Source organism: Crinia signifera, chromosome 7 (assembly GCF_055691185.1).
Source record: "Crinia signifera chromosome 7, ASM5569118v1, whole genome shotgun sequence".
Lineage (NCBI taxonomy): Eukaryota > Metazoa > Chordata > Amphibia > Anura > Myobatrachidae > Crinia > Crinia signifera.
The window spans coordinates 150,062,435-150,074,454 of record NC_139223.1 but is presented as its reverse complement, the minus strand read 5'-3'; the positions used below and the strand labels follow the sequence as shown (position 1 = coordinate 150,074,454).

Genomic DNA, 12,020 nt, shown 5'->3' with positions numbered 1-12,020 from the left:
AACGCCACCCCACGATCAACGTGAACCCGAAGCGTGGCGAGCGCAGCGAGCCCGCGAGGGGCGGCGGTACGCGTCCTACGACCTTTTCATGCCCTACTATCCACGTCGGCGTGGAGTTGAGAATAGAATAGTGTGGCGAGCGCAGCGAGCCACCGAGCCCGAAGCGTGGCGAGCGCAGCGAGCCCCGCGAGGGGACGCGGATACCTTCACAGGTAAACGCGTCCCTTCGCGGGCTTCACAGGTGTCCGCGTTGCCACGGACACCTGTGAAGCCCGCGAGGGGACGCGTTTACCTGTGAAGGTATCCGCGTCCCCTCGCGGGGCTCGCTGCGCTCGCCACGCTTCGGGCTCGGTGGCTCGCTGCGCTCGCCACACTATTCTATTCTCAACTCCACGCCGACGTGGATAGTAGGGCATGAAAAGGTCGTAGGACGCGTACCGCCGCCCCTCGCGGGGCTCGCTGCGCTCGCCACGCTTCGGGTTCACGTTGATCGTGGGGTGGCGTTAAAAATTTTGGGGGCCATTTAAGACTTCAGGGGGACTATTTGGGCTCTGTGGCCCATTTAACATTGTTTCCTATGTCAAAATCGCGGTCATTGAGGCATTTAACGGTAAAATCGCGGTCAATCTGCCTTTTAACATTGTTCCCTATGGGAAATCGCGGGCATCGCGTCGCGGGCATCGCGGGTACATTTATGGCCGGCCGCGACGCGACCGACGCGATTTTTCAGGTTTAACATGGTTTTCAATGGGAAAATCGCGGGCATCGCGTCGGTCGCGTCGCGGGTAGCCATAAATGTACCCGCGATGCCCGCGACGGGCGCCGTTCTAGGTAAAGAGTACCGAAATTCTTATTTTGTTCTATGAGGTATATTATAAATGTGTGTCCAGCAGTTATCCAGCAAAGATCCTCTATTATACTTTATTATTGCTGGTGAGAATGCACAGAGGCCCTTATTCAGATCTGATAGCAGTACAAATTTGTTCTCGCTGCAGGTGGGGCAGATGTAACATGTGCAGAGAGAGAGAGTTACATTTGGGTGTAGTGTGTTGAAACTGAAATCTAAATTGCAGTGTAAAAATAATGCAGCCAGTATTTACCCTGCACTGAAACAAAATAACTCCCCCAAATCTAACTCTCTGCACTTGTTACATCTGCCCCACCTGCAGTGAATATGGTTTTTCCCATTTTGAGAACAAATTTGTACTGCGATCAGATCTGAATAAGGGCCAGATAGTGGAGTGTATAGTTTTGAACGCTACCATTGTATGTTACAATGCAATGCATCATAGTTCCAGCTGGAATACCTTGTTTCTCCATAAAAGCACACCGCACAGAAATTACAGTGTCATTCGCATCAGACACATCTCCTCTCAGCTCCCCAAGGCAAATATGTTTTATACCTAATTTACACTTCTTCGTTGTACTAACCCCTCCCTATGAGGGTCCCTATTGCCTTCCTAGCGCTGTTATAGGTATCCTTGCCATTAGTGACAGGCTCAATAAGCTCACCAACCATCTTAAAAGTATATCAGATTGTTATTTTAAATATACAATTTAAATAGAGTCCTTACCTTGATACCTGGTACTTACTATACTGGCTGGATAAAGAAAACGTAGGTGGCAGAATGAGGGATTATTTAGTTGTTTCCACTAAAATAATTCAGTCTTTTTAAACCTGTCCATCACATTAATCTCCTGTCCTGGTTTATGGTATAAGCCAGTGCAACCTCGGTCCTCAAGGACCCCCAACAGTGCACGTTTTCCAGGTCACCTGGCAGGGGCACAGGTGCACTAATTATGCACTAACCCATTTGAAAAGATCACAGGTGGAGTTAATTATTTCACCTGTGATTCTGAGTGGAGACCTGGAAACGGTGCACTTTTGGGGGTCCTTCAGGACCGAGGTTGAGAACCACTGGTATAAGCAATATATAAGTTCTGCTCCAATTGTATACGTCACCTGCATCCTACTCAATTATCAGAAATAATATGGTGAGACAAAGGTTTATTAAGGTTTTGGCTCTCTGAAACTTTGCTAAGACAATTGATAAAGTCTTATGTATTTTCAGTAATAGTTTGTCTATGAACAAATATCATGCAACCAATTTTTGTGTTAAGCTATTGAATTGTATAAGTAATGGGCAATCAGCATATAGAAATGTAGGTATATTAACATGATAAACTAGCTGAAAAATCTATATTACGTATGCATCTCTCTACAGACACATACACTACACAAAGTAAACAGGTATTATGATCGTGGTGTTTGAATTGCAATGTGAAAAAAACAACATACATTACCAGGTATGATTACACTACTTGCATTGGTTCTTTATTTCAGTGAATTATGCATATTTCTGTGACACAAAGACTGATGGGGGGGGGGGTCTAGTAGAGGCATACTGTGTGCATGGATAGATAATTAGTTATGTAGCTCTTATGGATAGACAGGTAAAACTGTATAATAATGGAAAAACAGATCTTAAGACTTAAAGCAACAGTTCCAGATTAAAGTACACAGAAGTCTGCAGCACACATGCCTACATCTTTTTTTATTATTTTGCATTAGGGACATGGATGAAATATTTATTTATCAGAGATGTCGTAAACATCACTACAAATGCATCATGTCACTTCAAGACAGCAGCTTATAATTATTTCAGATCCCATCCAATATTCTCCTGCTCGCCTGAGATCACACAGCCCCAGCTGATTCTGTTCTCTCCTTAAGGTTTTGCTAAGGAAGCAGCTGAGAGCTGGAGACGCTGAAACCATCAGATCTGATAAAACAGCCAATGTCCTCTCTCCCTGACCACTGAGCCCACGTCCTCTCCCTGACCACTGAGCCAGGTCTAACAGAGATGGAACAATTTGCACCTAAGCAGCTATACCACAACAAGCCTCCCCCAGTAAATTAAGAGGATGGACCAGTTTCACACTAAATAGAGATAATTCCTAGCAGTCCGTTACAATCTCTCAGTGTAAGCAGTTCTTATATGTTAAAGGTGAAATAATGCTTCTAGCACACAGAAAACACACACACACATCCCCCCTCAATTTGCCATCCCAGCTACCAGGAGCCAGGTGATTATCCTAATTAATGCCTATCTAATTAAATTACTGTCAGCAGTTAACCAATGGCAGGAGCGGTTTCATCAGTTCGCTGTGCAGCAGGATCAAAAGTGAATGTTGTCTTGATGCTGCATAGAGTCAATTGGCCAATCTGTGATCCCAAGGAGAAAAAAAAAGTGGATCAAGGCTCTGTGAGGAAGCACCAAGTGTTCTAGACTTACTAAGACATGAATTGTTCCCCCCTGCATGTGAGCTTTATGTGAGTGCTTTCCAATAACAGGGGGCTGAGGGGTTAGTTGGGTGCTAGCTATGCAGCTGGATCATTGCATCTCTCCCTCTGTCATGCTCTCCAAGAAATTCCTCAGTGTGAGCAGCAGCTACCCCCATCCAGGAGCATCTGAGCTGGCATTGCTTGAACATCCCATTATCTCCTCTGCTGACAGCCTGGAGAGAAGTTCACCTCTGAAAAAAACTACCAGGGGGATGACGAATCAGTCAGATCCAGACAGGTTCCCTGAATCCAAGGAGGCACCAGGGGACGGCCAGAGGGGTAAGCTGTCTCCTGCCTTGGATGGGGTCTCTGAGATTCGTCATAATTTCGATGGCTCTGCTGCAGATCGCTATCTCCTCCCTCCTCAGCCCAGTCAGTCCCAGTCTGCAGCTCCTGCCACTACTATGTTCCCCTACCCAAGCCAGCATGGACCTGCTCACCCAGCATTCTCCATCGGGAGCCCCAGCCGGTACATGGCTCACCACCCGGTCATCACCAATGGAGCTTACAACAGCCTCCTGGGCAACTCATCTCCGCAAGGATACCCTGGCACCGGATACCCATACACCCAGCAGTACGGGCACTCCTACCAAGGGGCACCCTACTTCCAGTTCTCCACAGCGCAGCCTGGGCTAGTCCCGGGCAAGGCTCAGGTCTACTTGTGTAACCGACCTCTCTGGCTGAAGTTTCACAGGCACCAGACTGAGATGATCATCACCAAGCAAGGCAGGTGGGTACGGTGCCAGCATCCGTGCCCTGCACGCAGTGTCCACACAGGGCAGGCGCTAGTAAACTGCTTGAGCTCAGGTGTTGAGATGCTGGACGGAATTTCACTCCACTTTATTTGATCATGAAATAGTTTTAACTCAATATTTTTGTACTTCTTGTATTTATTTATTTATATATATTTTTATTTTTATTTTTTAAACACTCATTTTTACTGTGAATACAAAAATAAATTGAATTTTGTATCTAATATTTGTCTAATTTTAATTTGAGGCAAAATTTTATATTTGATCCTTCATTTATATAAATGCATTGGGTGAGCTAGTTCTTGTTTACGTTACTGTTGTTTATTTTGAAAATACTTTTAAGCATAGATTACGTTATGTATTTTTATATTATTATTATTATTATTATTATTATTATTATGCTTTTATTTCTGTTTTGCTGTGAATTATCTTTACAGTGTCGGTTTCTATTGTATTTATTATTTCAATATTAAGGATTGTGCAATAATTGGCAATATTTAAAGTTGATGCCCAATTTTTGTTCTGCTGAAACAATTTATTAATTAATAAAAATAGTAATAATAATTTCCTGTTCTTAACTGATCATCTGTATTTTCTCTCTCTCTCTCTCTCTCTCTCTCTCTCTCTCTCTCTCTGGAATAGACGTATGTTTCCATTCCTAAGCTTTAATATCTCTGGTCTGGATCCTACGGCACATTACAATATTTTTGTAGATGTGATTCTTGCTGATCCCAATCACTGGAGATTTCAAGGGGGCAAATGGGTACCTTGTGGCAAAGCGGACACCAATGTACAAGGCAAGTCCCAATTAACACTCTCTCCCTTTTTAGTCCCTCACACTCTTTTAGGTGAGAAACATTAATTAGAGCCTTTTGTGATCAGAGAAAAAAGCCTGTTTTTTTATGAGCAGATGATAGGAGGGTGCAGAAGAAGAAGAAGCTGGAGAAAATAATATGCAAATGCTGCAATTCATGTAAATGAAATGCAGGCAATAATGTCCCAGTGATATCCTTATTTTCAGCTTGTCTGTCATTGACACCTATGTTCTCCTGCAACAGGTAACAGGGTGTACATGCACCCGGATTCCCCTAACACAGGAGCACACTGGATGCGTCAGGAAATATCATTCGGGAAGATGAAACTTACTAACAACAAGGGAGCATCCAACAATAACGGCCAGGTCAGTGGAAGGCTGCTAATTAGGAGGTCTGTCTGTTGTGGGGGCTTCAGGGGAAGTTGTACTGAGCAGTGCGTGTGCATTCTAAGTGCAGCCCTTGTATTCAGTCCCCCCAGCCTGTTATCACCCAGCATGGGATATATTTATAGCATGTGTGTCATTGTACACCATCTGCATGATCAGTTTCAAACACATGCAGATACACAACCCGGCCTGGAATAAATTACTGTGCATGTGTGTTAGCTGGTGCAATTAGAAATCCTTCTTTTAATACGAGTTTGCAGAACAGTTGTGGAGTGTGATGGATCTGATGCCCTTTCGTTGTGTTTATTTCTTGCAGGATTTCCTTTCTGTCCATACCTTGATTGCTGTAACCAATATAGATTTATTTGTAGCCTTTCCTATGGACAAAGAGAGGCTAGAATGTGTAGCTGTGCATCCCTATAGATGCGATGTTTAAATACCTAGCAGTGCAAAAGCGAATCTAGTAATGTGTCCATACAGCAATAACCCATTGTATCCATATTAAAGAGCACAATCTGTGTCTGAGCTGTATACCAGCACTGCTGATGTCACCCAGTCACCCGTTTCTAATGATGTTTTGGCAGATGGTCGTCTTGCAGTCCTTACACAAGTACCAGCCGCGGCTGCATGTGGTGGAAGTGAATGAGGATGGCACAGAGGATACGAGTCAGCCTGGCAGAGTGCAGACATTCACCTTCCCAGAGACCCAGTTCATTGCTGTCACTGCCTACCAGAATACTGATGTAAATATGTGTCCTTTATACTTAGCCCATACACTTATATACTGTACCTATCAGGTGGCTACTGTCAACAGAGCAGAATGGCAGCTATTCTCATTAATGAGTGCAATAGATCACATTCTATAGGGTATTGCACAATAATTCCTTCATTAATATAGAGCACCTGCCATACGAAGTGTCACTGCTTGGTAAATACATAAAGGGAGGCGGTGTGCTATGTGGATTGTGTAGATTAAATATTTTAAAACTATGAACTCGCAGTCGAGATTTTTTTACGTTGACCGTAATTTGAAAGGTACATACAGTATTGTTATATTTTTCTACATAAAAAAATGCATTTCTTAAGTAGTTTAGGATAGAACAAAAGTGAATGAAATGATGTAATAAATTGACACAAGTATTTCATTATAGAATGATCGTAGCCAATGCACATAGACCCGAATGCAGTAAAAAATGCGTACAGTATTTTGTCAACATACAGTCGTGCTCCCATTATCTGGGAAGGAAGCGAATATAAGCATACTGATATCGTTTTCTGTCTACCATTCAGATTACTCAACTCAAGATTGACCATAACCCTTTTGCCAAAGGATTCAGAGACAATTATGATACGTAAGTAATGAAACTTATGCATATGTGCAACCTAGTTGTGTGAAGTGTATCTAATATATCATTTTTACGTTGTGTGTGTGTGTGTGTGTGTGTGTGTGTGTGTGTGTGTGTGTGTGTGTGTGTGTGTGTGTATGTATGTATGTATGTATGTATGTATGTATGTATGTATATATATATATATATATATATAATCTCCATAATCCTTATTGAAAAGGTTATTACTCCTTAATAAATATTAAGGATATATCCTGTCTGTCTGAGTGGTCACTTCAAAGTTTCTCGTGTATTTTCATAATAATTAATAATAATTATTCTTTTAAACTAGTTAGATTTTTTTTCAATCAAAGACACACGAGTACATTGGTACAATAACAGGGCTCATACCTACAATATAGTAGATGCAATGACTTGGGCACATTTTCTGGATAGAAAGACTATACAAATTATAATTAATATTAAGTCTGTGAAGATTATTTTATTTCTATGTTGAAAATTGCTACTGTTATACAGTCTGTTATGAATCCATATATTCTACAGTTTACGACTTCTAATGACTAATGTATTGACACAATAATAACCAGCCTAATAATTATTTATTCAAACATTCTGCTTGTACGTAGCTTAAAAAACAAAAAGTAACATATGAACCTTGCAGCTGGTGCTGTGTACCTCATTGTGACCTGTATGGCTTACATTATGCTGCAATACTACATACACTTGTCTTTCTACATATAATCTATTGAGACCACATTGGTGGTGTTGGGGTGCCATTCAATGTACTTCTGGTACCTAGTTTGCAACAATGCGATGCAGAGAACTTCGACCCTGTATTATGGAGCAATGTATACTATGTTAGCATTGGAGGGGATAGCTTTCCAAAATGAATGGGGGTTCCCCCTATATGATTAGAAAATGCCGTGCATATACATGAATAGTGACAGTGCAGGTATATAACAAGACTTCAGTGCCTATTATGTATATATATGCACCTGTATGCTAAATATTGTCATCGACATTCCAACTTCCTGCACATATTTGTGTGTTGCTTGTAAACCAAGAGATTCCATCAAATTCTGCGGCTTGTGTATTGCACGTTTTTAAATAGACTTGATTCACCATACTGCAAAAAGGGGCGAATTCAACGGATATAATAAATCTGTAAGCGTGTATTCAAGGTGCCCCTAAAATAACCCAGTGGCGTGCTGTGACTTCACACCAATACTAATAGTATAATGTTCTCTAGGAAGAATATATATAATTTGTACACATAATCTAAATCTGTTCTCTATCTAGCCTTATTCACCAACTACAACTTCTGCCTTGTAGGATCTACACTGGCTGTGATCTGGACCGCCTCACCCCTTCACCCAATGACTCTCCTAGATCACAAATAGTGCCAGGTGCCCGGTACTCTATGGCCAGCTCTTTTCTGCAGGATCAGTTTGTCAGTAACTACGCCAAGTCCAGATTCCATCCTCCGGGGTCAGTGCCAGGGCCTGGATCGGACCGGAGCGTACCCCATACCAATGGGCTCCTTTCTCCACAGCATGGTGAGGATCCTGGGGCTCCTTCTCCGCAACGTTGGTTTGTAACACCGGCTAACAACCGATTGGACTTTTCAGCTGCTTCTGCCTATGACACAGCCACGGACTTTGCCGGCAATGCGGCCACGTTATTGTCTTACGCGGCCGCGGGAGTAAAGGCTCTTCCCTTACCAACCGCAGGTTGCGGAGCGCGTTCACTTGGTTACTACAGTGACCCCACTGGTTGGGGAGCGCGGAGCCCGCCGCAATATTGCACCAAGACCGGATCTGTCTTGTCTTGCTGGGCACCGGGTGGCAGGGTAGGAGCTACAAATCCCTATCTAGCTGGGGCTGAAGAAGCAGAAAGTTTGACTGCGGACAGGTCCCCTCTGGGCGAGGATACTAAACCCAAAGACCTATCTGACTCCAGTTGGATCGAAACGCCTCCCTCAATCAAGTCAATGGATTCCTCGGACTCTGGGATTTATGAACAGGCCAAGAGAAGACGACTTTCTCCCTCGGACCCGGCAGTGTCTGGTAGTTCCTCACCACTTAAAAGTGAAGTTCTGCCCTCTAGAGACTGTGAAAAGAACTGTGCCAAAGACCTTGGCTATTATGGCTTCTACACACACACCTAAATTCTTCACTGTCTTCTTTCAGTCCGTCAGCCAAGATCTTCAGGACACCCAATGACCATGTTCTTTGAGGTGATCTTTGGACCTGCAGCTCCTTCACCTACTTTCTCTGTAGAACAAAACACAACGGTTCCTCGCTTACAGCAGGACGCCTAAAAAGGTATGTTTGACCACACGCCAGTTATTGTATGCCTGTCAAGAAGAGAGAACTCTTTAAATTGGTTTGAGTCACATTCCTGACACCTTCACTTCTACTTTGCATCCCACTACTTCCTTAATTGGCCCTCAATACTGAATCACCGATTTCACCCTTGCTTCAGCACCATGGACAGTGGTGGATTCAGTACAATGAAGAGGGACTCTTCGGCACCTAAAGATGGATGAACAGAACCTAAATCCCGTCGGCTGCCTGGACATGGCGTTTTTAATTTGTAGCAGTCTTTATTTGGGGAGATTGTCGGCACCACAGTCATACAGCGCTTCCTCCCATGGCAATTATCATGAATGGTAGGAATGTTGGGGAAAAAAAAACAAAAAACTTGCAGTGATCCTCTGAATTGACTCTCCATTGTTTATAAAGTCTGTGAAGTCACCAGCACGATTTACCTTGTCCAATTTTATTTAAATATGTATTTATTTATTATTAACGTGTTTTTCAGCAATCATGGTGGATAAAACACTTTTTCAAAAAGTATAACATGTTTACACAGATGAGATCACTTAAGTATTTTATGTCCACTGATGTCTATAGGACTTGCACAATAGTTGTGTCATATTGATCTGTCTTTTTAAGGGCAATACATTTTCATGGTACAATATTATTCTAAAAGTTTATTTTCATTTTTACTATTATTGTGCCAAATACAGGAGTTTGCCAAGCACAAATCCTTAAGATAAAAATCCAAATAATGTCCATTTTTATTTATTTTTGCTTGTTTATTTGGTTCTATTTTTAATATTATTTTATTGTAAAAATATTTTATTACAATAAAGTATGCTTTTAAGTTCCTGAGTTGCTGGTGACATACTGTAGTGTAGTGGAAATAAAATGTGAATTGTATATTTAATGCATTTTAGAATAAATATGTCCTTTTTTTTTCTATTGAATAGGTGTCCTATAAACATCTAGCTGTATTTATTTTTGACTTTCTTGTTAAGGTAACCTACGCAATTATGTACTGTGTAGAAAATAGACTTTTTTTGTTTATTTTATACACCTATAAATTGTTATATCCCAAATATGTAAACAATGGGACGAGAAAATTACATTTTCTCTATACATATGTCTACATAACGGACTCATTTTTTTTTTCCATTACAGAGTTTTGTAAATATATGCTTCTATTTTATTTTTATTTTTTTTGTCTGTGAGATCAATACGTTGAAAGACAATGTTCTAACTAAATGTGTTTAGCTTGTTTGTGTTGTCTGTATTGCGACTACTGAAATAAATTCAGACAAAAACCTTTTAAATGTTTCCTAAATTGAAGTTCTCTGTAAATTGTATTGCATAAAAAATGGAGAGTAGTTGTACACAACACATAAACGATATCTTGGCAACTAATTCCATATTTTTATGATCGGAAGAAAATAAAGTAAAACGTTGTACACAAATACATATTACAATATTAATGTATTGGCCTAACTACTACAAATTTGCTACAGGTAGTATGTATGTATGTATGTATGTATGTAATAAATTATATATATATATATATATATATATATATGAGGCTGAATGGTTACCTTTTTATCTCTCACGATGTTATCGCTCTCCAAACTTTTACAAATAAGACGATTTGGAAGAATTCCAATCTTTAAATGACTTCTAAGGCAACAATTAAATGTAATTCCTATATTCAACTTTTTGTAAAAAGAAGGCACTCTCCAAATTAATATTGACATCTTCACAACTCAATATTATTTCTTTTTATGAGAACATCATGCTCTCCTGCCGACGTTTCCATACATTAATCTTTATCAGGGCTATGTTACAGGCAACATCAGCTATACTGAAAGTCCAACAGCTTTATCCTTGCCTGGTGATACTGTCAGGATGAAGATGTTCCAGTAGATATATGACTTTGCCTGTAATAGAGATTGGCACAGGATGAAATCGTCGGCAGTGGCATGATTTTGTGACAATTAAAAATAAAATTGCGTCGATTTAAAAAAAATAATCTGTTGAGTGCCTTCTATCTACAATAAGGAGAGTGGGATATCCCCAGTGGATCTCTGAGGAGCACCCCTGCAAATAACAAGAGTGCTGGTTCTATCTAATATATAAATAGGACCACACAAGCAGTTACAACGTTTCAGAAAAATATTTATATATAGTTCTGCCTATCTATAGTGTATGCATGTATCACTCCTCGGTGCCTGGAACTGTGTGTGCGTGTGTGTGTGTGTGTGTAGTGTGTGTGTGTATATATATATATATATATATATATATATATATTATCAATACTACAATTAGAGAGTATTACAAAGGCATGTGAATGTAGGGCGCAGGTACAGCACCGTTGCCTCCGATTACTACTAATTCTGTATTGCGCCTGGTCACTGTTTTTGTCACGGTGGGGTCTGTGTTTCTCGCCCTATGGGTATTGCCTGTGTGGGTATACTTTGTATGTATAGTGTACAGTAAGTGGGGGATTTTTCTACCTGGGAACATTGTCCTGGATCTTTGCCTTTGTAGCATTCACATTTCTTTTATTACCTCGCTTTGTAAATCTCATCTCAGATTGGGAAATGGTGATGCTCTTCTGAATGGGATGTTATTTTCCATTTTCACCTTTCGGTTCCAATGTGTTGGCAATTTATTATTAGAGAGTGTGATTGATGCATGTTGGGCGTTAGTCAATGATTCTGGGAGCGGGTCATTGTCGCAGACGGAGTGTGCAGGTAATGTTTAATGAGCACCCAATTCTCCAGTAACAGGAGCGGCTGATGTGTGAGAGCGATAATGACATGGTTTCCCATTCCATATACTGCAGCAAGTGTCTTTATGGATACTATGCTCAATGTACCAGTGTGTGATTATTAAGGCATTTTATATTGTGGGTCTATATACCTATTTGTGCGTTATTACCCATACTATAAAGCAATGACGAGAAGAGCTATAAAACTTCATTCTAGGCAAATAGGGTGTAAAGTGACAACTACAATTATTTGTTTACTTATTAATTAATTAACATTTTTTTTATATAGT

At 40.8% G+C, this 12,020-nt stretch overlaps 1 protein-coding gene across 1 annotated transcript; it reads left to right on the top strand.

The window, feature by feature from the left end:
- The first annotated feature begins 3,167 nt into the window (after window positions 1-3,167).
- Window positions 3,168-10,407, top strand: TBR1 (T-box brain transcription factor 1). The gene is made up of 6 exons (XM_083153951.1): window positions 3,168-4,076; window positions 4,741-4,895; window positions 5,157-5,278; window positions 5,884-6,042; window positions 6,590-6,651; window positions 7,978-10,407. The coding sequence occupies exons 1-6, from the start codon at window positions 3,385-3,387 to the stop codon at window positions 8,810-8,812; spliced, it is 2,025 nt and encodes a 674-aa protein (XP_083010077.1). The 5' UTR covers window positions 3,168-3,384; the 3' UTR covers window positions 8,813-10,407.
- The last annotated feature ends 1,613 nt before the right edge of the window (window positions 10,408-12,020 follow it).

What these genes read in the sequence shown, in the direction of transcription:
- TBR1 (XM_083153951.1), top strand. Translation starts at nt 3,385, where the DNA reads ATGCAGCTGGATCATTGCATCTCTCCCTCTGTCATGCTCTCCAAGAAA. An exon ending in ATCATCACCAAGCAAGGCAG is followed by an intron (nt 4,077 to 4,740) that starts GTGGGTACGGTG and finishes TCTCTGGAATAG; the next exon opens with ACGTATGTTTCCATTCCTAA. An exon ending in CTGCCTACCAGAATACTGAT is followed by an intron (nt 6,043 to 6,589) that starts GTAAATATGTGT and finishes TCTACCATTCAG; the next exon opens with ATTACTCAACTCAAGATTGA.